The sequence below is a fragment of the Labeo rohita genome, chromosome 24, assembly GCF_022985175.1.
Source record: "Labeo rohita strain BAU-BD-2019 chromosome 24, IGBB_LRoh.1.0, whole genome shotgun sequence".
Classification (NCBI taxonomy): Eukaryota; Metazoa; Chordata; class Actinopteri; order Cypriniformes; family Cyprinidae; genus Labeo; species Labeo rohita.
Genome location: NC_066892.1, coordinates 21,609,621 through 21,636,936, shown reverse-complemented (window position 1 = coordinate 21,636,936; position 27,316 = coordinate 21,609,621). Strand labels below are relative to the sequence as shown.

Genomic DNA, 27,316 nt, shown 5'->3' with positions numbered 1-27,316 from the left:
GAACCCACAGAAAATCAGCACAGCAAGTGGCACAGACAAACACTACTGCTATCCTCACTTCACCTGTGCCGTGGACACAGAAAACATCCGTCGTGTATTCAATGACTGTCGTGACATTATTCAGAGGATGCACCTCCGCCAATATGAACTCTTGTGATTGGCTGCCTGGATCAGTCACTCCTCCAATCAACACTTTTCCAGTCCCACATAACATGGGGTCTTTAAGAACTACTGAAGAATGACAATGTTGTCATGTTTTTTTTGTTTGTTGTTTTTCTGCTTTTCACTTGTTTGCTCTCCTTTTTTAATTTATTTATAGTTTATATATATGTATATATATACATGTATGTATATGTATGTGTATATATATATATATATATATATATATATATATATACAGTTTTTGAAGTGAGAGGGGAAATGATATGAATGTGTGGGTATAAGATGAAATTATTTCTATTTTATGTTTGTACCACTCCCAGGTAATTTCTTTTCTTTCTTTTTTTTTTTTTTTTTTGTATTTCAGCATTGGCTGGCTTTAGATGAGGGTAGGTTAGATTAGAAGATTAGATGTGGTTAGACCAGCTGACATAATGGAAACCTGTGGTAACCTGTGACCTGTGTCAGGATGGTCTGACCTTTGACCTTTCCCCTCCATCTAATGAAGGGGATATTGGAGTACTTGACATAGGAGTCAAGGGGTACATCAAGGGTTTAATGAAGCACTTTGCATCAGTTGTTTCCTAAATGAAAGCCAGAAGGCAAAATTCACAATGTAGCACCTATGTATTTATGTTTTTTTTTTTTGTTAGTTTTTGTTTTCTCCCCTCCCCCCACCCCACATTATTAGTTTAGTTTTTTTTTTTTTTTTTTTTTTTTTGCTTTTTTTCTGCAAAACATGCAGAAAGGACTTCAGGGCTAAATAGGAGTTTGTAACCAACTACAGAGCACAGAGCAGGAGCAGGGGCTTGTGGGATTTGTCATACTCTGCATTTTTTTTTCCTCAGTGATTGCCAGCGGCAATCCATCATGGGAGAGCTGCCACCGGCCAACCAATGCCTCCTTTAATATGGGCAGCCCCCATTTTGGAGGTAGTCCTAAATATAGATATAAAGAAAAACACAATATATTTTTAAGGATTTTGTTTTGTTATTCTAAAGAATGTGCAAGGTTGTTTGATCTTGTACGGGACTGCAAAATGTTATTTTATATAACTTCAACAAGAAAGACAAAACTTTGACTTGTAGAAGCTCTTTGTGCCTTTGAATATGGCTGTACCTGTAAATGAAGATAAAGTATGTGTGATTGGACAGCACTGTACAGCTTGATGTCAAATCTTACATGCAGCACAGCGTGCTGATGGGAAACCGCTCTCTAGACATTTTTTTCTGGTTTATAAAGCTATTTAAAATGTCTTTTACTATAAAATTGAGAAAATTAGGCAAAAAAATCTTGGTATACAATATGCAAAATTAACCACTTTGTTTAGAAACTGCAAATACAGTATGTCTTACAATTCTTTGAATTTCTGTTTTTGTCGGACGGACTCAGCTTTAAAAAAACTTTGGAAATCTTTTCAAAATTTCCAAAATTTTGACCTGCTGTTGTTTCAGGTAGGGTGCATTTTTAGAAGTGGCATGTATGCAGACTGTACGCGGGGTCGTGCCGGTGAAAGTGTGTAGGTATGTGTGATCGCATGCGTGTGCACATACATTTGCAGATATACCACATGTTGTACTGTACATGTGCATTCTATGTGTACATATACATTTATATAACAAAAAATACATATTCTATAAATATATATGTACAATTATTCATAATAATATGTGTGCCTAAATGTATACATATTTATGAATGTTTAGCAAGGTTGTATGCATAGCTATGCATATACAAATGCATAATATAGAAGAAATGAGGAAGCAAGACTAGTGATTCTTTACTGGCCGTCCTGAGCGTGTACTGACTGCGCTGGCATTGTGAATGTGAGCACTGATAGTGTAAATCTCATAGCTTGAGTGGGTCCATACACCTCTCTCAGTCACCAGTGGGGCAGTTATCATAAGTTCAAAGGAATAGTGCACTGAAAATTTAAATTTAGAATTTGTACTGAACTATACAGGAAGAACTTCATGAAGAATCATGCAATATTTAATTTGTGTATTCAAAAGATAAACTGCATGCAGATTCTGAATAACTTGAGTTTGAGTACATTTTTTTAATCTGTTTTTTTTTTTTTTTTTTTTTTTTTTTTCTGGTCAGGAGAAATACTTTAATACGTTGAACACAAGTGGCTGCGTAAATGACATAATTCAATGCATACACACTTGAGTCCATGCCACAAACTCTTAATTTGGATCCCTGACTGTATTCTTGTGGTCCACTTCTCAACTGGTGAAGTGCAGGGACAGTGTGTAATGAGACTTAGGCTGTGAGTGGGTGTAACACTGGTAGATAGGCTTTATTCTTCTTACTATCCTCTGCAGCTTTTACATGTTCAAACTTATTTCCGAAACTGAAAATACAAGTTACAATGAAGAAAAAATAATCTAAAAATAATAATAATAATAATAATAATAATAATAATAATAATAAATCACTTGTCTCTGGCCTTTCAAGGATTTTAAGGTTTTTTTTTTTTTTTTTTTTTTTTTTTTTTCTTAACATTTATTTTAATAATGAGGCACATTAGAAGATCTTGGTCTTTGTTTAGAATGGCGTTGTCGGAAGAAATGTAATTTTGCAAATAAAATACCTCTAAAAAATGTGTTTGCCTTTGAGTTATACCTTTTATAATCACAATTTAAAAAGTGGGTTGCAGTTCAAATTTACTATTTCCTAATTTTTATTTATTTATTTATTTATTTTTTAATTGCGAACAATCATTGACTTATACTGAACCGCTTTTTCAAAACTCTTCTTACAGTCTGCAATACCAAGTAAATCTTAACCAAAAAGTTAATCTCACTTCCAAAATGAACACAAATCACTATTACATAATGAACTTTTATCTTTTATAACTTTTTGAGTTTAAATAATTTTTTTTTTTTTTTTTTTTACATAAATCTGTATATAACTATAGAATATGAATAACACCTTTTCACTTTATTGACTAAAGCTTATGTAACAAGAACAAATCAGAAATGCTGCAGTTTGCTTGCATGTCTATGCATGTCTGAGCAGATCATTCAAGTCTGAGGTGGGGCCTCCATGGATCGGACTTGTTTGTTCAACACAACCCACAGATGCTTGATTGGATTTTGAAATACAGGGAATTTGAAGGCCAAGTCAACACCTCAAACTTGTGCTCCTCAAACCATTCCTGAACCATTTTGCTTTGTGGCCGGGCACATTATCCTGCTGAAAAAGGCCACAGCCACTAGAGAATACCGTTTCCGTGAAAGGCTTACAGTAGGTAGGTAGTACACATGAATGGCAGGACCCAAGGTTTCCCAGTAAAACAACCCAACTGCCTTCTTTCCATAGATGAAGTGTGTATTCTGACACCTTTCCATCAGAACCAGCATTAACTTCTTGAGCAATTTAAACTACAGTAGCTTGTCTGTTAGCTCGGACCACTTGCCAACCTTCGCTCCTCACGTGCATCGATGAGCCTTTGCCGCCCATAACCCTATCGCTGGTTCACCTCTGCTCCTTCCTTGGTCCACTTTTGATAGATACTGACCACTCATATCCTTACGCTTGCCCATTTTTCCTTTTAACACATCAACTTTGAGGACAAAATGTTAACTTCCTGTCTAATATATCCCATCCACTAACAGGAGCCATGATGAAGAGATAATCAGAGTTATTCACTTCATTCATAATGTTATGCCTGATCGGTGTAAATTAAATAATTAAAAAATATGAACAACAACCACATATAAAGTATAATGACTCATATTGTATATACAGTACTATGAGTGTTCTGGTACTCGCTTTCTCTGTCACTCCTCTTTTCTCACCAATCTGTGTTCTTTGATCTACATTTTTAAATAAAATTTTAAATAAAAATGTGCTGCAAATATATCATTTTGCAGGTGAAGTATGAAAGACCATAGTATAAAAGAAGAATTGACTTAGGGAGATGGTCATTTAAGGGATTTTGTGTGAAAGCTTTAACTGCTTATTAAAGGAGTTCACTTCCATAACAAAAATGTATGGCTCTAAACTATCCCAACCGAGGGAGAAAGATCTTACCTAGCAAAACGATCATTATTTTCTTAAAAAAAATAAAAAAATAAATAAAAATAAAAATACACTTTATATATATTTTTAACCTCAAATGCTTGTCTTGTCTAGTTCTGCGATGTGCATGTGTAGTCTGTATAATCCAGGGCAATACGGTTAAGGCACGTTCACACCAAAAACGATAACTATCAGTATAAAGAGAAATATATTTGCGTCCACACTAGTGAACGATATCTGTTTTTGTTGCATTTACACAACTTCAACCAGTAGATGTCCTCAGCATGCACATTTCGAGCGCATTTAAACAGTAAATCTATCGTAAGATATCTGCTAACATAGTCACCTGCTATTTTAAATGTGCAAGCCCTTTTAATTACAATGAAGTCTGATTAACTGTTAACTTTTTATCGTTCATCAGCTGTGAAAAAAAAAATGATGTTCTAAAAGTGATCCCAACTATATTGTTCCCCTATATCGTTGACGTTATAGCTGTGGTGTGAACTTTCAGAACGTTATCTTTATAGTTATCATTCTTAGTGTGAACGGGCCTTAAGGGCAAGTCGAAAAACTCCCATTTCGTCTTCTCCGACTTTAAAATCGTTCTACATCGCTTTTTTTTTTTTTTTTTTTTTTTTTTACCTTTTTTTGTAAAGGGCATTTTTTTGGTACGTTATTTTTTTATTTTTTTATTTTTTTATTTTTTGCACGTTACCTTTATAAACACTGGGTCAGTACTGCAGTGATGTAGGACAATTTTGAAGTTGGAGGAAAAAATGTGATACCCTTCAACATACATACCCTGTATTGACCCGGATTACACAGACTACGCATGGACATCGCAGAACCAGACAAGACAAGCATTTGAGGTTAAAAAGTATAGAAATTGTACTTTTTTTTAAAAGAAAATAACAGATTGTTTCACTAGATAAGATCCTTATTCCTCGGCTGGGATCATTTAGAGCCATTTGAAGCTGCATTTAAACTGCATTTTGGAAGTTTAAACTTGTGGGCAACACAGAAGTCCACTATATGGAGATAATTCCTGAAATGTTTTCCCAGGATTTCTGCAGGTTTTATGAGGGTAAATTTAAGACTTTTCAATGATCTTTTTAAGACCAACTAAAGAAAATTTAAGGAAAGAAAAAAAACATCAAAGGGAAAATACAACAATATGTTCCCTAAGTATAGTGCGAGTTTTACTTTCACTTTCAAATTAGCAGCAATTCAGCATCAAGCAGTTGTTTGTTTTTAGTTCGCTTGAGTTTTCCCTCTTTTCTCCACTTTCCCTCGGTTTTAAGTAGCTTGCAAAAGCGTTGTGCGCATTTTACTTTCACTTTTAAATTAGCGGCATTAACGTAATGTAATGAATTTTCATTAACAAAATGAATAATAACATACACCATGTTATATGCCTAATATAAAATAATAACTTACACAAAGTTTAAATAGGTATACAAAACTGAAAATCAGTAAACGCTGTGTAACCAAATAAATAAGAAAAGTATAACGTTTACTAGCAAAACAAATTAGAACGCTTGGAAGTATGGCACACATCTTGATGTAATATAAAATTAAAAAATAAATAAATAAATAATTACAGTTTAAATAAATAAATATAAGCAAACACTGTGCAACCAAATAAATATTAAACTTCCACTATCATCTTAGATAAATAGCAAAAGTCAACAGGCTTTTCAAAATCCAAAGTAATTTGAAAACAGGGACTTCTGCATTTCGTTTTGAAACTCTTTCGCCATAATCTTGTCTTTCTGACCTCTCTTCTTGTCAGTTATCTTGACTCACTCACTTCAGGTGATAAATGAAATCTGATCTGTGACGCGACTGCATTGAGCAGCCGCGTTCAGTTTTAATTGTATTGTCTGTTCTCTAACTGAACTAAGTGATTTTTATTACTAAAACAAACATCAATACATCAATTACATCAAAACAACAAGTTCTTCTTCGGGTGACTGACAGGTGAAGCAGCACATACCACATCTACCGCTTATTGTTTAATGAATATTGAGCAACCTAAGCCATGTAGCACAGAAATTATGCGTTCGCTTCACTTTAAAATAAAACACATGAGGAAACAATCCCTCACGAAAATTAATGCCATGATCATATGAATTTAAGACTTTTCAAGCTGTTAATTAACAGAAAAGCAATTCAAGACTTTTTAAGATCCACGGAAACACTGTTTCCTCAAGAAACACAATTTCTTTACGACTGAAGAAAGAAAGACATGAACATCTTGGATGACAACGGGGTGTGTAAATTATCTGTACATTTTTGTTCTGGAAGTGAACTTCTCCTTTAGTTATTCAGTTTGGTCCACACATACTTCTGTCTCACTGACTATGCTTAGAGTTTTGAAATTGTGACTTCTGTTTGGACCAATCTATTGTGCATCAAAAAAAAAACTTATTCAGCATTTTAAATCAGAATCAGAAAGCAAAGACACTGAAAACATCCAAACCAGCAAAATCTTTGATTTTCAACATTTTCTCATGCAAGCTCAGGGCTTCCTGTTAAACCACTGTTATATAACTGTATCACATAACTCTCACATGCCTTTTATGCATGTTTCAAAGTCTTGTCCTTTCCTAGAAGGCTGTTTGGCAACTGCAGTGATCTTCTGAACATCTTGATATGGCTGAGTGTTATCAGCGCAATGATCAGACAGCTGCCACAGTAAAGCGACAACACGCTCCTCTCCTCTGGCAAAAAACACTTTGACAACTGGAAGTCAGACCTGGAGAATGTGCCCTACATAAAGTGACAGAATATACAAAAACATTATTATTAAATACACAATAAATATTAAAAGTTCATACATTAGTTAAATACTTATGACTATGTCCAATTCATTAAACTTAAAAATATGTTTGCTGTTTTACTTTCAAAAAGCAGCTAAATGAATGATCAGTTCAATTACATAGGGGAAATACAGTTGTTGGTTGACTCGATGCAACACAGATGTGCAACAGTTATCAAAAACTTAGTTCAGTAATTTAAACTAAAGTTTTTAAAAAATGTCCAAGTGTTCGTGTTTAAAGAGAAAAATGTCAGTACTGCTATTTTTTGAACAGCTTAATATTCCTTTTCTTTGGCTCCTGTAAAAAATAAAACACAAACTTCATAAAATCTCTTAATACTTTTTTTTAGAATTTAATGTGGAATGTTTCTACTATATATTAAATTTTGAAAATAAAAGCTATTAAATATTTGCACTTTATTCACTTCCGTTAATGCACTGCTATTTATTTGAACACAACTGTAAGTACTCAATATGTCAACACTTTATTAATTAAACACAGTCCCAATGCAGCAATTTCCATGAAATACCAGATCTTGGTATTAACACAAGAAATCCACACAAAGAAAGAAATAATAATATTCAATCCATAAAAAGTTGTGTGTAATAAAGTGAAATGACACAGGAAAAAGGTTATTGAACACACTGGTAAAATTATTACTTAGCAAAAAAGTCTTTATTTGCTATGACAGCTTCAAGATGCTTCATGTATGAACAAACTTTAAATCTTGAATATTCTGGAGTGAATCATGATCTTCAGTTTATTCCATAAATACGCTCTATAGACCATTTCGCTAGATGTAAACATACTGAGAGTCCCAAATATATAACTTGTCATCAGATGACAGAAGAAGGATAAGTTCGGAGATAGGACGTGACAGAATTTTCTGAATGCCATCTTTAGTGACGTTAACATCAGCTTTTCTCACTAATCCATCTTTGCTTGGTGAAGTTTTCATAACGATTGCCATTGGCCACTCATTTCTGTTAGCTTGAATGTTCTTTACCAAGACGATATCCCCTTCTTTTAAATAAGTTTTTTTACTTCTGCTACTGTCAGCCTTTCCACCGGCAATTTAGACATCTGCTGATGTTCTGTCTTCCCTCACAGCTTCTTGCAGGTTACGCACTTGAAAAGCAAACTGCGTATGCACTTCTTACCCACTACTAGCCAAAATCCAGCGGCTCTGACAGCACCTTCGGTAAAGTGCCTGCCCTGATATTTCACAGCCTCATGATAATGTTGCACAATCAGCGTCGCTACATGATGTTTACCCGGGATGATAACAGGGTTGACTTCGCAAAGTTCCAGACCTGACCTGGTAATATGGCCCCCTACACAAAGTAAGCCATTGCTGTCAAGGACAGGAGATAGTTTCCTCAATGCACTCTTACAAGAAAGGTTTTGAGTGGCAGTGATGCTTTTAATCTCTATTGGATAACTCTCATATTGAGCATTCTTCAACACAATGATTTTTGCTTTCTCCAGCTCTTCTTCAGAAGGACCTCGCTGCAGATGTGCCATCCTCTGAAACTAACATCTTGTGATTGTTTGGAAAAAGAATTTGCAATGTGAATCAGATGTGCTATTGCTCTAATGAGAGCGTTGAAGTTAGAGAATGTCCTAAATCTCTCTGAGTTCCAAGTGAGCTTAGAAACTTCAGTAAGGTTCGAAAACACTTGTGGGCGTATTTCAGAATCGGAGGCTGGATCCACAAGCTCAAATGATTCTTGTGATTCAGACTGAAGCTGAGAAGCATTATACAAGAACTGGGGGCCTGTGAGCCATGAGCTGGTGCCTAAGAATGCTGCAGGTACAGATCTGGATCCATGGTCTGCTGGGTTGTGTTCAGTGGGAACATACCTCCATTGCGCGGGTGAATTGGATCTATGGATTCGTTGAATTCTGTTGTTCACGTAGACGTAGAACCTCCGTGTTTTATTATGGATGTAGCCCAGTACTATTTTACTGTCGGTATAGTACCAGATATGGTCATGTTCATGTTCATCTCTTCCACAATCGTCTCCAGAATTTCCACTGCTAATACAGCGGCACACAACTCCAGTCTAGGGACAATAATGTCTGGCTGTAATGCTAATTCTGATATCCCAAATACGAAGCTGACGCTTATGTGACCATGTCGGTCTGTCACCTTCAGGTATCCTACAGCAACAATGGCCTTAACTGACACATCAGCAAAAACACAAAGTTCTTTACCCTGGGCGTCAGTCAGAAGAATGGATGAGCAAACCCGTGGTATTTCAAGCTCTTTCAGATCCTGAAGAGAATTTTTCCATTTTCTCCACTCTGCTTCCATGTTCTCCAGCAAGGGGGAATCCCATTCCTCACCTTGCTTGGTTAGCTCCCTCAACAGCAACCTCCCTTGTATAGCAACAGACGCAAGGAATACAAGTGGGTTATACAAACCATTAATGGTAGATAGAACCCCTCTCTTCTTAGGGTGATACACCCCAAACATTGTCAAGTACCACACTTCCTGACCTTGCTGAAGGGGTGGGGCAATCCCTGCATGCTCGTTTTTTTAGCAAGTCATTCATAAAATCCAGGAAATGTGCTTTCATTTGTGGTTGCTTGTTCAAAGTGTGTCGCTGAGCGAGAAGACGTTTGAATGCATAATCTTTGTTGTTGGGTAGACTTTGTCTGGGCTCACAAAAGGGTAGCGGAGCAACCCAACTGTTGCTGCTGTCCTGAAAAAACTCTATGTCCATGATTTGGAGAAATCTAGTGTCTTCTAGTGGCACAATCTTATGATCATTTGGCGTGTAGGAGAAAACTGAATGACCAGTGCCTTCACCTTCAGGAATTAACGGAATGGACTCCTTGTATGCAGTTCCTAAAGGCTGCTGCCATTGTGGATTGATATCGAACTTCTCTTTTACCTTGATTTGACTGTAGCATGGACTCAGAAAGCTGTGGCCATTTTCTAAGAGCTCCTTTGAGACATACATCCCCAACGACTACCCAGCCCAAATCCAGTTTTTGAGCAAAAGGGGCGTTATTTGGACCATTAATTTGTTTGTGCACCTTATGTACCTGGAGGATGTCTCTGCCCAATGAAAGAAGAATCTTAACGTCTGAGTTGAGAGGAGGTATTTCCTGAGCTATAGGTCTCAAGTGGCTATGATGGAATGCTACATCAGGAGTTGGAATCTCTGTGCGATTATTTGGGATCTGATCACATTCTAGAAGAGTGGGGAGAGGTAGACTTATCTTTCCATCAATGGACTGAAATCAGAAGTTCTTCTGAGAAGTTTTTAGTGTGTAAGGCAATGGACTTGTTTTGATGTTAAAGATGTCAAAGAAATCTTTTTTCACCAAGGAGCGATTGCTTTGCTCATCTAGGATAGCATACATTCTCTTTGCTCTTTCTTTGTGTCCAGCTGGATAGACGGAAACTAGACAAATCTTTGAACAAGATTGTGCACTCAAACCTTCTCCGCAGACTTCTGTGCACTCAGATGTAACTTCATGACTAACTGGTTTGTCTTTCTCCCCACCATACTCTAAGGTAGGGATAGATGCCTGAGATTTCCAGGGGGCAGGACCTGGATGAAGGGCTGATGGGTGACAGTCACTACCACACTCTTTGCACTGAACTTCCACTGTGCAGTCTTTGGCGAAATGGTCAGTAGAGGAACAGCAACGATAACACACAGACTGCGCTTTCAAGAACTGCATCCTATCTTGTAGAGATTTCTCTCGGAACCGTCTGCATCTTCTTAAAGGATGCGGTTTTCCAAGTATTGGGCAGATTAGACTGATATCCTCAGTCTAAGCTGTTCAGCTTGTGTTTTAGTTGAAGGATTAACCTGAGTTTTGTGAACGGATATTGGCATTTGTCTTTGTCTCTCAAATCTTTCTCCTTTCTCATATCTTGCAAAAAGTGCTTGTTCATTGCTTCTGGAGAACCATATATATCCTCAAGTCTCTGCCATGTCATTATCAGTGCAGCTGATGGGTTTCTGATGTGAACAGCTTTCAGTCTCCTTGCATGCTCAGAAGATTCCCTACCCAGGTATTTAATTAAGAGATCCAGACTAGATATAGCACCACAGAAAGATGTTTTCCATGCCCAGTTGTTAATGGGTTTGTCATCAAAGTAAGTTAGCCCTGCTGTCACAAGCTCTGTACGAGCTAGATACTTTGCGAGGTCATATGAGCTTCTGCTAAAGCATCCTTTTCTTTCTCCTCCTGCAACGCCACTAATGTAGCTTGAAGACGTGCCTGTTCAACTTTTAATTCTATTTCTCTTTTAACATATGCTGCTCTGGCTTGTGCAGCTTCTGCTTTCGCCTTTGCCTTGAAAAGAACTATGCTGGCACTTGAGTGATGATCCTCCCGAAGAACGACTGGATGCTTTAGGAGAACGTGTGCTGACGGAATGCACATCTTCCCCTGTGCTTTTAAGATCTGCCAGATCTGTCTGACCTTCTGCCATGCTTATGTGAGGCTTGATCATATGCAGGAAAATCAGATTGATGTGTTAAAGTCACTAGAATGTATAAATCTTGATTACACACAATTCTTGAGCGTCCTTCTCAGTCTGTTGTATCAATGTCTTTTCACTATACTGGCCTTATTAGACTTCTCTGGCATCTAACTATCCAGTAAGTTAAACAGTGACTCAAAAAACTTCGCTGGAGACATCAAGTCATTTCTGAGGTTTATGATTCAACTGTGAAACTGTAAAAATGTACAAAATACAATTACTAAATATTGAATTGAGAAAACAATTAAACTAAGAAAATATACATCATGACAATTATATCAAAATAACATTCTTATATGTATCATACGTTTAACATTGTGTACTCACAGACATTGCTTCTAACAGAAGCAAACAAAGATAATATTTTAGAATGAGCCTCACTCAAGCTAGCTACAGCATTCTGCTGATTCACTGCAGTACTACTTAAAACTTCTTGCTTCCTGAACTAACAGGAGTCTTTGACTGCTTTTCAAAATTAAAGTCCTCACTTGAGTAGACATGTAAAAAAATAATAAATTCAATGAAAAATCAAAATCAGTTCAGTCCTGCACACTGGTGTTGGGTTTATGGTGGATAGACGAATGACAAAGTGCAATCACATTTCAGCCGGTATCAGACTGTCTGGCAGTCCTCACCGTCAACAGCACCATCAGATCTTACATTATTTCTGTTTATGCACCAACTGAGACCAGTTCAAACTCAGCCAAGGACGACTTCTACAACCAACTCCAACAAACGCTGGACTCTGTTCCATTGATGACTTCAATGCCCACATTGGTACTGAGTGGTCCCGACTGCAGATTAGACCACTACCTGGTACACTCTGTGTTCAAACTCAGAGTTTGATGCGCTAAATATACATCACGTCCATCAACTAAGTTGAATTGGAAATTCCTGTTGAATCCTATTTACAAAGAGGCACAACTTGCACTTTCAAATCGCTTTGCAACATTCGCTGAACAAGCAGATGTCAACATTGAAGAAGAAGGGATCTCAGAGGCAATCAAGGACTGTGCTATGGCTTTTTGCCCACAAATCTGCCATCGAACACAACCCTGGATATCTGATGCATGCTTGGATATGGTAGAGGAGCATAAAAGAATAAAGTCTGTCAACCATGAAAGATATTGACATTAGCCTGCTTTCCATCAGAGGTAAAATTTTTATGAAGATCTGTAGATCTGAAGACTGTCTAGGTATCGCAAACAGACAAGCAGAGAAGAATGGGCAGGATTTTGGCCAAATTGCGGATGTTGTGATCAAATCCTTACTATCCATCGATTAATGGAAGAAAGAATACACTGTGGGAAACGAAAGGTTATCGTATTTATTGACTTTTGATCCGCATTTGATTGTACTCACTGGCCTGCCTTATGGAAAGCTCTGGAGATTTAATTGAATTCGAAGGTTTCTGGTTTCTTCAGGCAAATTATGAAAAATCATCCAGTCAAGTGCAGATCCAAAATGAGCTCTTGGAGGCATTTAATATTCAAACTGGGATCTGTCAGGGAGACGTGGTTTCTCCTTTCCTCTTTAACATTGTGATGGATGCCATAATGAAAAAAAGCATTCCAAAACAGGTGTGGAGTCCAGTATGACAAGGACCACTTTATAACAGATTTAATGTTTACTGATGACAGTGCCACATTGGCTGATGACGATGCTGAGGCCAAAGACATCCTTTGTGAAATCGCCCGCATCGCGCAGTTGTATGGACTTAAGATCAACGTGGATAAGACAAAAGTTTTGTCTACAGATGGATCATTGGCCATCGTTCATCATCTATCGTACATGGCAGATAGCAGGTTACCATACAAACTTCTCTGGTGAAATTGACAAGTACAAAAGTACAACGAACAGCACCAAAGAAAATATGGAATAAACAGGTTGAAAAGGATTTGTGAAAACAGCGTCTCAACCTCGATAAAGCTAGGTCCATGGCCATGAACCCTCAGGGTTGGAAGCATCTTGTAAATAAAATCCAGCAACCATTAGCACCTACAGCAGCGTACAGTCTGTGGAAATGATCCAAAATGTGCCAGCTAGGGATCAAAGAAGAAGCAGCTGCTGTCTATCCTTGCATTGCCACACTGCATTTTTTTTAGCTTGTTCAATACTTTTTTCCTGTGTCATTCCACTTTATTGCACATTACTTTTTTATGGATTGTAATATTATTTCTTTATCTGTGTAGATTTCTTGTGTTAATACCAATATCTGGTCAAAATTGCATGGGAATTGCTGCATTGCAACTGTTTAATTTAAAAAATGTTGATGTGCTGAATACTTATTTCTCCCACTGTGTATTTTCACTTATTCAACTCTTCTTCATGTCAACTCAATAAGAATGAAATGACAGACCTAAAAATACATTTGAACTTAATAATTTTGCGTAAAGTGCAGTCATTGTATGAAATGTCCTCTAAATAGATTTCTAAACCTGAGAAAACCTAATCTGTACAATTTTGTCAAGTATGGATCTAACTGAGCTGAAATGAATAAGATAACTGTTGCATATACAACTACATACAGAATAACCAAAACATTCTCTGAACTAAACCGGAATCTTAAAAGCATTTGCCACAATTTTTGACAAAACAAGGGCAGAAATGGATAATGAAGAACAAGAATTAGGCTTGGATTTACTTATCCTTTAGAGTCTGAAGCCATTTAATACATTTGTTGTATTTGCTACCCAACAATAATGCTTGACATTGGGAAGTATAATGTGAAACTGTTTCTGCATATGAAAAGGAGGAAACGTGTTGGTTAAAGTTTTCATTTTTATAGCTCACCTTAACATAAATATGCAAACACAATGGTTAAACTTTCTTGCTCACAGTCAATTTTTGCTCACCTAAGTAAATTTGAACTTTGCACATCTATTTCTATGATGACTCTGTTGAGAATGTTTTTCACTATGGACATGCATAATCTAAACCGAGTTGACTGAACTAATTCTAAATCAAATGGAAGTAACAATTTGTTTAATGTTATATAATGTTTAACACTTTCTGGAATACTCCCTAGGTGTCTCTTGTAAAGAATACAACTGTCTGTTTGGTACACTACTTTGGGTCTTGATATGGTCATGTTTGGATTAATTGAATTACTGATTAATTATTGATGTTTCTTGGCTGCTACCATACAAGTCATATGGACTTTAATATTAATATTTTAATTGTTCTATGTCTTTCTTGGAGCTTGAAAGCCTCTGGTCATTATATGAAATAAGTGCAATATGACCATTTTACAAAATTTCTCATTTGCATTCCATAGAAGAAAGAAACACAGCTCAGAAACAATATGAGGGTGAACAAATCTCAGGCTTTAATTACCAGGATGAAGCTCGGGTTGTTTCGGTTTCTCCAGCTGAAGGATGGGACACTGATCTCAGGGTAGAGGTTTTCATGCAGTACCTCACAGCCATGGTGAGTGTGGCCACTCAGAATTAGGCGAGGCTTGAACCACCACAAGAGCTGTTATTGGGGAAGATTTTAATCAGCTTTTAATGTTCATATATTGATATAGAGTGTACTCAGTACTAAGTCCCTCAAATCAACAGAAATCTTAATATATATATATATATATATATTTTTTTTTTTTTTCTCCCATAACTCCCATAAACTGTATCTCAAACAATCAGATAAAGCATTTGATTTTGAAAAGAATTTTGTGTAAGCAATATGCATCAGATGGTTGATGGAAATGCCATCTGAGGCTGAGCATACAGCGCCCCTTGATTAAAGAGTTACTCCACCCCAAAATGAAAATTTTGTTATTAATCACTTAATCACTTCAAACCCGTAAAGCTCGTTTGTCTTCGGAACATAATTTAAAGATATTTTGGATGAAAACCTGGAGGTTTGTGACTGTCACATTGACTGCCAGGTAAATACCACTGTCAAAAGTAAGCTGTTCTATGTCAGCCGCGCTACACGGATACATTTTCTATGTATATTTACTCTTTGATGTAAACGAAAACAGCGCATTCGGCGTACGCAGTTTGCGTCTGGCGGATACTTTCCAAAATGGCGCTACACTGACGTGGAGGAGACGAATTGTTGAATAAAAATATCTTATAATAATAACTTGTGTTCCGAAGACGAACAAAGCTTTTACGGGTTTGAAACGACATGGGGGTAAGTGATTAATGACAAAATTTTCATTTTGGGGTGGAGTAACCCTTTAAAAGTAGCTAATCTGGTTGTTAATGTCACATCACCATATCCAGTTTACTAAGTTCTAAACATTCACAAAACTTTTCATTATGATCAACAGTGTAGACACAGTAAATAGACTCATTGTGCGGTGTAGTCAGGAGTAATATCATAATGCAGCACATTACTTTTAAAAGTAATATAGTCTAAAACTGCTTGTGTTTGTTTTTACTGAGCATCTTGTATTACCTTTTTTGAGGCATTCTTAGATATAACATCATAACGCTCCTGAAATAGCTGGTACCGTTCATCCAGAGGGGCTGCGTCTACACCTGTACACATGGCATCACTCGCTCTATACAGAGGGTAATGCTAGGATCAACAATAAATTTTTAGAGTAAATAAAATATTACTGCAATTTCTAAAACAATACATTTATAGTAAATACCATAAAATACTACCTTTACTTCAAGCTACATGTGTACAACAAAAAATGCATTTAGTTACTATGACAGACACAGAAATACACATACAGTCTCACCTGTAGCAAAATAGGTGCAGCTGGGGCAAAACTCTCTGTGTTCTTGCACTGGCCATAATGCTGTGCACCCTAACAGAGTAAAAAAAAAAAAAACAAGAAGTCAACCACAACATAGTCAGTTAATTTATGCATCACACCATTAAAACGATAGTTATGAAACAGTTTATGCATGCTGATTGTTGGTGTCAAAATTATGACAGTGTTTTGGAAATAAATAAATAAATACATTAAATAAATGAATAAAAGGTTATGAGATTTAAGTCATAATATTTTTAAAATAAATTCAAAATTGTGATAATAAGTTGTAGCAATGCCATACTAAATATTTGTGTCCAACCTTTTTGTCACATTTATGTCTGTTTATGTCTTTTGGTTTCTCCCATTGTCTCCCCCCGTCAATCTGTCTGTTTTGGTTTAACCCTCATTACCGTCATCCCCTACACCTGTGTTTGTAATTAGTCTCACCCTTTATAAGTCTGCTTGTGTTTTGAGTTTGCTGTCGGTCCTTAACGTTATTTCAAAGTGTGTGGATGTCTCGTTCTGTTCCTGCCTGTTCCTACGAAGATTTATATTAAATTGTTATTTGTTTGTATAGTATCTCGTTTCTCGTCTCGTCCATCCAGCACTACACGTAACAGAAGGACCGACCAAAACAGTTTTTCCCCGGCGTTTCCCTGCTTTATTTTTCCGTTTTTTTCTCAGTGTTTGTTTTTCGTTACTTTGTTATGGATAACCCCACCGTCTTCCTCCTTCTCCTGGAGCAGGGGAATCGCTCTCTCGTGGACCACACAAGAGACTTCGTCCACCTCGTACCACTCACACACTACCCGGACAGCAGCCTTTGCACATTCTACCGTGCAGGACTGAACATCGCCACCAAAGCGCAGCTGTCCGGGGAGGGTCCACGAGAGAGCTTCGCCGACTACATCGAGTGGGTGCTGATGTCCTGTAGATCTTCGTTGACTGCGGAGGATGACACCAGCCCCACTCAAGACCCAGAGCCCAGCCAACCAGCACCCCGACATGCAGAGTTTGAGCCCGAGCCCACTGCGGATGACGAGCCAGAGCCACGAGTCAAAGATCGCCACAGAGCCAGAGCCCTACATGTCCGATCAGGTGCGAGAGCCGGTTACAACTACCACGACGGGGGAGTGCAAGATGGAGCAAGTGAGGGCTATGGAGAGCCCTGCCCACTGCAACACTGCTGGGGGTGAGCTGGAGAACAACTCTGGGGACTTGATTGACTTCTCTTCTGAAGTTCTAGAAAATAACTCTGGGGATTTAATAGACTTCTTTACTGAATTATCCACCTGTTTTGATCAACCTGCCTGTCTGGAATTCCCACCCACCCTCCCTCTTCTGCCTATGTCAGCGTCTGTCTAGTCACCACTGTCCCCTGACAGCCCCTCTGCTCACCCTCAGCCCACCACCTGTGCAGTGGGCTCGCCGCGGGTCTGCCAGCTTCCATCGGTGTCAGGGCTGGAGGATCCCTCATCTCCGCCTCCAGCCTCAGAGTCCAGGGGCCAGTTGCATAAACTTAGCCTCTATGTTAAGACAGTGTCTTAAGAGCTAGTTTGACCAGCTAGCAGTTAGCCAAAGGGTAATCAGTCTTATTTTTTGGATTCAACTTAGACTAATCTACATTTTTATGTAACAGAATTTAAATAATGACGACCAGCTTTAAAGAAAAAAAATAGCTGGCTTACTTTTAAGACTAGTCTTAACCTTTTATGCAACTGGCCCCAGAACTCCGCCTTGGCCCTCCGACCCTGCGGCTCCACCACGGCTCTCAGTGCCCTCATCTCCATCGTCGTTCGTCGGTCCACCAGCTCCACCGGGCTCCCTCGTCTTTTCGGCTCCGCCCTGGTCGGTCGTCATCCCTCCGTCACCTCAGGACTCTGTTCCTCCGGCTGCGCCTCGTCACTCCGTCCCACCGGCTCCTAAGGACTCCTCCCTCCCTTCGGCACAGCCTCCATCCTCTGTCGCTCCGGCTCCGCCGCAGACCTCCGGATCTCCGCCTACGCCTTGGTCGCCAGAGCCTAGGGCTCCGCCTTGGCCCTTCGGATCCTCAGTGTCGCCCTGGATCTTCGGCTCTCCGTCTCCGCCTCGGGCTCCTCCACCAGCGGCTCCACCTCCGTCAGTCGGCCCCCTGGAGTCATCAGCCCTTCCTCCACCATGGCTCCTCCCTCCGTCGGCTCCACCGTGGGTCGACATCATGGCTGCGGTCTGGGTCTCTCTCTGCTTCTCCTGCTCCGGGTCCCTCCTGTTACCTCCTTGGCTCCTTCCACCTTCGTCACCCCTCTGGACAATGTCATGTTTATTTGAACTGTCTGTCCGGCCATGGCCTCCTGAACCGCCCACCTACTCTCTTGTTTTTTTTTTTTTGTATGTTGTACGGCGCGAGACGCGCCTATTCGGAGGGGGCGTAATGTCACATTTATGTCTGTTTATGTCTTTTGGTTTCTCCCATTGTCTCCCCCCATCGATCTGTCTGTTTTGGTTTAACCCTCATTACCGTCATCCCCTACACCTGTGTTTGTAATTAGTCTCACCCTTTATAAATCTGCTTGTGTTTTGAGTTTGCTGTCGGTCCTTAACGTTATTTGGAAGTGTGTGGATGTATCGTTGTGTTCCTGCCTGTTCCTGCCTGTTCCTACGAAGATTTATATTAAATTGTTATTTGTTTGTATCGTATCTCGTTTCTCGTCTCGTTCGTCCAGCTCTGCACGTAACACTTTTATTATTCATGTATCATGTATTTAACATTTAAAAAAAAAGCAATAAGAACATTATTGTGTCTACAAATTATGAATGGACTTGAAGATATGAAATATCACCTTTCAATTGTTTACCTCAGAAAAAGATAACAATATACAGTCAGGTCCATATATATTTGGACACTGACACATTTTTTATTATTTTAGTTTTTGACCTAAACATTTTCAAGTTACAGTTTTATATTGACTATGGGCTTAAAGTGCACACTCTGAGCATTAATTTAAAGGTCATCTCATCATAATTGGATGAAAGGTTAAGGAATTACAGCTCTTTAATATGTACCTCCCTCCTTTTTCAAGGGACCATAAGTAATTGACTCAAAAGCTGTTTCATGGACAGTTGTGGGCTATTCCTTCATTTTTTCTACATTAATTAAGCAGGTTAAAGGTCCGGAGTTGATTCTAAGTGTGCCATTTGTATGTGGAAGCTGCTGCTCTGTGTGGATGGCTGAAATTAAGATCAACCTGTACCAGAATGACGGGAAGAAAGAAGTATGGATAAGGTTTAAAACAGCTTGTGATCCAAAGAATGCAACATCATCTGTGGAACATGGTGGAGCAGTGTGATGGCATGAGCATTGCTTACTTCCAGTGGCACTGGGTTACTGGTGTTTATTGACGATGTGACGGAAGACAGAAGCAGCCAGATGAATGGCCAATCTTCTGATTTCAACTTGATTGAGCATGCATTTCACTTGCTGAGGACAAAACTAAAGTTAAACTTTAAGTTAAGAGTTTGAGTCCACTTCAATCTTTAGAACCGTTTTATTACCACTGGACACCACAGACATTATTTATTATTATTATTATTAATTTATTAATTTATTATTATTACTATTATTTTTTTTGGGCAGAATAAGTGGTCAAATTTTCAAATTAATTAACCTTATTCACACAATATACCACTTATTCTCAAAATACTACAATTAATTTCATATTGCTAAAAAACATTCTCACACTGTATTCTTGTGATTTTGACTTTATTGACGGAAAGAAACTTGCACTGACTGATCTTAAAATCAGTGCCTTTGGGAAGAGTTTGCCTTTTTTTAATTTATATTGCAACACTACATAAGTGTGTCTTAATTTAAATGTTTTACTATGATGTATAAGATTTGTTTTGCTTCTTTGAAAATTAATCATAAAACTACAACTGAACTGGTTCTAAGTGTTCATCATTCAAACTGATGAATCCGATAAAAAAAAAAAAAACCTGCCTGGTTATAGTGCTACCTAGAGCTAGAAAAAATGTGTGTCTGCACCTTAAAGAGATCATCAAATGCCCAGTTGATATGACTCTTTAGGGTCTTATTTTGTTGTTGTTGTTTGTTTTTGTTTTCCTCTTTAGTTTAATTACTTTGACCTTGTTTTCTGCGTTTCTTTGATTATGTTTTAATTCAGTTCACCTGTGTCAATTATGTTATTAGTCCCTCTCTTGTGTTTACATAAATTTCAGTTCTCTCATTTGCCAGTTATTTATGTAACCATCACTGCGTTGTCACTGTGTCGTCCAGACTAAAACATACTTGCCTCAGATTAATGGTCAAAACCTCCTCAGGGCCAAAAGCACCATCAGCAGCTCTAAGCACTTGACATGCCACTGCAGCCGGAAGCCCATCCAGACCCCAGAAGCTGCACACTCATTGCATACAGCACTGTCTTGTTCAGCCTGTCTTGGAAGCATCTGTTGGAACAACAATGCATCTGGACACCTGTCCCTTCTAAATGTGTGATATCATGCCCATCTCGGCACTTGGGAATGAAGCCAGTGCTGAACCGGTCTCATATGCATTAGTCCCAGCAGTGTGACTGCAGCTGAGGACACCATATTTTGCAGGACCCTCTGAAAATGTTTGAGAGTGACCGCTATTTTGTGCCTGAGAGATTTCAAGCAATTTATCACTGACTAAGCACGAGCCTCTGAGAAGCATGCTGTCATAGTGACCAAGTCCAGTTCCACACTGACAAAAGAGATTTGCCCCACTGGGCAAAGGGAAGAGTTTGCTTTTTTCCCCAGTTGCCCCGAAGTGCCAGCTGGGCTAGGTGGTCGAGGACCACATCTCTGTGAGTGCAAACCAATTCTAGCAAATGAGCTAGGATGATCCATTCGCCGAGGTAATTGAGAATGTGAATGCCCACTTCCCTGAGAGGGGCAAGGGCAGCCTCCGTAAAGATACGAGGAGATAGGGACAGCCTGAAGCAAAGCACCCTGTACTGATATGCCTACTTTTGAGGGCAAACTGAAGGAACGGCCTTTGAAGGACAGAGACATGAAAGTATGCATCCTTCAGGTCTACTGCCGCAAACCAATACTGGTGCAGGACACATGTTAGCATGTGTTTAAAGGGTCAAGATTTTGAACATAAGCTTGTGAAGGGCCCAGTTCAAAACCCACAGGTCCCTCAAACCCTCAAGATTGGTCTGAGCCCCCACCCTTCTTGGGTACAATTAAATAATGGCTGTAAAACCCTTTCTTCATCTCGGTTGGGGGGGCAGACTATATCACACCCTTCGCCAGAAGGGTTGCGACCTCCGCTCGAAGAGCTGCAGCACTCTCACCTCATACTGAGGTAAAGAGAATGCCACTGAACTTACTTTTGCAAACTGCCTGTCGAACTGATTCACACTGATTTGTAACTGCGGTGCAAATTCTTCAACAATGACACCAAAGAAACTTCACAGGCCCTGGTCAGAAGTCCCAGGTAGCCCCACCAGGTGGCAGCATTTTGCGGGCAAAGATGCGACAGACTGCTCATCATCTTTGCGAGCCCTGAACAAGAGACTGAACTTGCTCTGAGATGAGCTCTCAAAACCATCCCATCTGGAAGTTCAACCTGAGGACACAAAGCATGGGAGTAATGAGAAGCCCGTGGAGATTCCCCTGGCAGAACCCCCAAGCTTTTCCCTAGTGCACATCGCTGCAGCCTCAAGTCAAGTCAAGTCAAGTCGAGCTTTATTGTCACTGACGTTGTCTGTTGTTATGTCTCTTACTGTGTGGACAATATAATTTCTGACAAGATTGTGAAGGTGAAAAAAGGATAAGACTGAGAGGCTGGTGGATAATAATTTAGTTTCTGCCATCTCTGGGATGGTATAAAAACCACTGCTGGTGTAAAGAACAATAGGAATTCGAGGGTGACACCTATGATCGATTGATACTTCTGCATCAGACCTACGCCATACCCTCTATGCCGCAGGCTGTGTGTCGATTGTCATTTATGCTTCTGCAACGTTGTTCGCGTCGATGTGCAGACTGCTAGTTTGCAGTGTCCACAAGCATCAAGCTGTGTAAATAAATATCAAGTCATCAAATCATTATTTAAAACTACAAAAAAGAGACAACAACAGAACAGGAGAAGATGGCATTCTTTCATTCTCCACAAGGACTTGTACCACGGCAGAACAACACTGTTTGTCGTGGACAACTAAGTGACATTATACTATGAAGTATAATATACTAAATGATAAGCCACTTGTTCTTTGATTTGTTTTATTTTAAATAAGTTATATATTAAAGTGCACATAAACACACACAAAACTCAAATACATATGGTGAGAGGGGTTCTAGCAGACCAATCACAGTATGTAGAATTGATGTGCAGTGACATTTTTGGAGAGATGTTCAATCAGAACATCAGATGTTCATATCTATCACATGTACTTCCATCTGCTGGCATGATATCAAAGCACTCACAATGTACAAGAAACCCACAGCTTTTAGGGTTATTTTTTGTACTTTTCGACAATCAAATGTAATATTTTGGGGGAAATGCACATTTTGTGGACCCACTCTGATTTTTGAGCACATCCACTCTAGAGGGGACTAGATCTTCAAAGAGAACAATAGGGCAATCAGTAGAATCAGGCAATTTGCAGAAGCAAACAGATCCACCTCCACTTTCCTGAATATGTTCAAATTGTCGTAACTGTTTGGGGGTGTAGTCTCCATTGACAGACAATGTCAATCGGCCCATAGAAGATGGCGGCGCGTGAGCTTCTGAAATGACTGGGATTTATTTACGCTTACCACCACTGTGTTGTCTGTGTGAATGAGAACATGTACTTCCAAACGAATGCACATGAATACTTGATCAAACGCACAAGTGCTAGACGAACTGCTTGTAGTTTAAGACAGTTATATACCATACTTTCTCTGCATCCAACTAGATGACAAAACTCGGTCTGCAATCACACACGGTTCCCCTGCTCATGTTTGATGCACCTGTCCTTACAGTTTTCTATCTGAAAACATGCCCCATCATCACACTTTTTGAAACAGAGCACTGTGGGCTACTGTGCTAAGACATCTGTAAATCACTGTGAAGCATGTGTCCCGTATGCCAAAAACTGTGTGCAATATGAAGCTTCACCCAAAGCTGAAGCAGGTGCATAAAATGAAGCAGTTCTAACAAGCATACAGCCAACCACAGTCATCAGGCTGAAAGCTTTCTGAAAGGTCCTTAGGAGATCTCCCCAGTCATAAAAATAGAAGACAGCTGAGAATTGCTTGTAAGTGCTCCTGTGTGGGGCAAGTTCACATTTTTTCATTGACTCCACCTGTATTTTCAAAGAAAGGCATCCACACATTTTGTAAATGTCCACTGGGCCAGGAACAGAGCAAGATATTAAATTAATATGCCATTTTCTTGAATACAAACGTCAGAAACTGCTTATGATGACTTATCTAAATGTAAAAGCATCTTTTATGCCCACTATAATAAACCAAGGGATGTGCGAAAGGATCTGTTTTAAAGTAATCATTTTGAAACTGCATGCTTCAATCAGGGCTCTGAACCAGTTTAAGGAATGAAAACGAAACAAACAAAAATTTGACAGGAACATAACTAAAAACAGAAACTATTTAAGTTTAAAATGTAATAGTTCCAAACAAAATAGAACATTTATAATGGCCATTAACCCATTAATAATGTTATTTTACTGTTTCATTTAATATTTTAATTTTGCAGTCAACCAGTCACAATTTCAAATAGTATTGCCAACGCAAACGTGCTGCTAGCGCATCCAACGAGTGAAATGCCCGCGCGCAGGTGTAAATTCATCACATTCAAATATTTTTGTTGTCGAGTAGTTTTATCTCATATGACCTGTAAGAGCCTGCAATAATGTGGTTTGACCACTGTGCCACTGTAGCGCATGACTGTAATTCAGCCCCCCTGGATGCAATTCAAGAGAAGAAGAGAGACTCAGTGCTTCAGAGCACTGAGCAGCCGAACCTGAGCAGCATTTGGATGAGTATGTAAATATATACTGCGTGTTTCCCTCTCAGTAACAAAATAAACACAACAAAAACTGAGAGCAGTATGAAAGTGGCATTAAAGACATGCTTAAAGAGATGTGGCTGCAGAGCACAAGCTCTGCAGTTTGGTATCCAGTAAAGTCCAGTCACAACACGTTTATTTATAATATAGTAATTAATGCAACAGATACCCATACATCAAGCAGCTTTACAATATTAAACATGAAAAACCAGAGTCAGTGTCACTTTTAGTTAGAATTACAACTTTATTTTCTGTTATAAAGCAGCTCTCCAGTGTAGTGCTATCTAATTATAAAGTCTTTTTATTAGTGGGGAAACATTTTTTTTGCATAAAGTGATAGTTTGGTTTGCAGAGATTAATGCTTAATCTAGCTCAAGATTGTTTTGATTATCATAACCCTTTAAGGTATTTTAAGAGAGATTATGTTGTGAATAAAATACTTCATCCGAAAATAAAGTATCTTATCACTTACCTTTATTTTGTTTCTTATCCATATTACTTACAAAAGGAGATGTTTAGCAGAATGATGTGTCATTCAGTTACTTTTTCATATAGCTAATTAAATGGTGAATAAGAGTTTTTCTATCTGCAAGCTTATTTTGTGTGCCAAATATATTTAATTATATTTAATATTTAATCAGTAAAATAATCAATGATTAGTCAATTAATCATTCTAATAATCATTTGTTGCAGCCCTAGTTTTGAAACCAGCAAAAACTGCAGGACAGTGTAGAACACGGATTCACATCACGCACCACGCAAAACAGAATAAAACTATATACATAAAAAGGAATATATAGGCCTATACACAAAATACATTTAAAATCATTAACAGATTAACAAAACTAAAGAAAAAAAAAAGTGAAGTTTCTGTTCATTCAACGCGATCCAAAGTTCACAGAAGAGAAAACAAGGCAGAAAGTGGTTTCCTTTATTTTGCAAAAGCTCTGTAGTTTTGGATCATGTCTTGCTTCTAACTGTATGACTAACTAGCATCGACAATAAATTATGGAGTAACAAACGGGAAAAAACAGTGATCGTACCTGTGCCTCACAAGCACACACAACATATTTTTGCTAACTTGACATCGCAGCCTGTTCATTATCAAAATAAAATACAGTTAAATAAACATAAGTTATACTACTCAATTTAAATTGTCCGTAGTACAGTTTGTGCCGTTTAAAGTGACCACTGCTGATTTAGCCAATGTGAAGGATATTGTTTTACATCGATAATGCCAATGGAAATGCAAAGTCTATTGTTTACATAGGCTAATAAACAATATTGTAGCATCTAGAAACATCATGAATATGGAAACATTTGGATTCATGCAGACTGAGAGAGATAGTCTTCAATTTCGGTTTTAAATTCATTTGTTTTGGCTTGACGTTTACAGTGCAAATTATACCCTGTGAAAACCTTTATCTTTTGTCACATTACACCCTGGAAAATAAATTAAATTAAGTTTAACTTTTATGAGCTACATGTACACATTATAATCTTCATCATTAAAGTAAAAATATAATTTAAAAGTAATGCGAGTTACAAAATCAGATTACTTTTTTCAAGTCACTAGTAAAGTAACACATTACTTTTGAATTTCTAAGGAAATATCTGAGTTACTTTTTCAAATATGTAACGCCAGTTACTTTTTTCCCCATTTAATGATTGACAAATCTCTTGTTCGGAAATCTGAAGTAACCATGATGTTACTGTAGTTCTAGAGTCTAGACTAAATGTGAACATGCATTAATTCATCTCACTCACAAAAACAGATTCAGTATTCCTCCAAATGAATAAAAACAGTGAAATGCAAACTCAGAATATGACACAAACCTACAATAATTAAATATGTTAAATAATTCAAACATACTTTACAATCCTGTTTTATTAACCAGTGTCTTTGCTGCTGACCTTCGATGATCCAACTGAACAATATGCATAAGCAAAATTTACTTTAAATAAACTAACATTTGTGCTTTATATTTTTTCTTTCAGCTTGAGGTAAATTCATTTCACTTTTGGTGTGAAAGAGCTTTTACGTTTGCCAAAATTAGAATTTTTTATAAATAAAAACAAAGAAGCAAGCCCTGCCCAGATTTAAAAAGTAACGCAAAAGTAATGTAACACATTACTTTCCATAAAAAAGTAAATAAGTAACGTAATTAGTTATTTTTTTTTAGGGAGTAATGCAAAATTGTAATGCATTACTTTTAAAAGTAACTTTCCCCAACACTGTTGATCAGCCCCTTAGAGTATACCAGTGGTTCATTTGTAAACTGTAAATTGTAAATTGTGAGGTCCCGGAATAAAATGGGGTAATGGATCCGGCATGTGATTAGAGGTGGGACAGGTAACTGAACATCTGCGCAATCACATTGGTGGACCAGCTGAAGTGATTGACAGCGTGCTTCAGTTGCTTTTATTAGGGTTTGTACACTCATGAAAAACTTGGAAAAGCATGAAATGTTCAACAGGAATTTCCAAGCCTAGAAAAGTTTTGGAAAAGTTATGTATATTTGTTTCACAAAATGTCTGTATAATAGAGTTATAGACTATTTAATCAGGTCCTGAATTTCGGTGGAGGATTGTATGTATCGCATAGTTTTACTCATTCCTGCAGCTTTCCGCTTCAACACGATCTTATGAACGTGCATATCAATACTACGTGTTTCTGTTTCTATTTGCCATACTATTTATAGGGCGAAATTTACTTTGGCATGCATATGATACGGAATGGTTAGGATTAAGGGTGTGGGGTAGGTGCGTATGCATATCAATTTCACGCTAAGACGTCGCTTATCAAATGCACACCAAAAATTGTGTATCATACGCACACGAAAACTGTGTATTATATGCACGCTAAACTTGTGTATCATATGCACGCCAAAATCAAATTGGCCAAAATGAGGTGCCGGATCCGGATCTGGCACAAATTAAGCCATGGAGTATACCATTATAAACTTGCTCAGGTGCAAGCAATTAACTTGCAGATTAAACACCAGGCTAATTGCCCACCTGACATTAATATTATTGGTGTT

The 27,316-nt window shown here is 38.2% G+C and overlaps 2 protein-coding genes across 3 annotated transcripts in view; one reads left to right on the top strand and one right to left on the bottom strand.

Annotated features, from left to right (window-relative positions):
- Window positions 1–2,650, top strand: part of gnal (guanine nucleotide binding protein (G protein), alpha activating activity polypeptide, olfactory type) — a 153,124-nt gene extending 150,474 nt beyond the window's left edge. For both annotated transcript variants that reach the window (XM_051098075.1, XM_051098076.1), the window contains one exon: window positions 11–2,650. In XM_051098075.1, coding sequence (XP_050954032.1) covers window positions 11–157 — 147 coding nt within the window. In that variant the 3' untranslated portion in view covers window positions 158–2,650. The remainder of the gene's footprint in view (window positions 1–10) is intronic.
- Window positions 350–27,316, bottom strand: part of mppe1 (metallophosphoesterase 1) — a gene marked incomplete at its 5' end in the record, with an annotated part of 78,305 nt that continues 51,338 nt past the window's right edge. Inside the window, 4 exons of the mRNA XM_051098898.1 lie at window positions 350–6,960; window positions 14,857–14,997; window positions 15,928–16,050; window positions 16,220–16,288. Coding sequence (XP_050954855.1) covers window positions 6,769–6,960; window positions 14,857–14,997; window positions 15,928–16,050; window positions 16,220–16,288 — 525 coding nt within the window. The remainder of the gene's footprint in view (window positions 6,961–14,856; window positions 14,998–15,927; window positions 16,051–16,219; window positions 16,289–27,316) is intronic.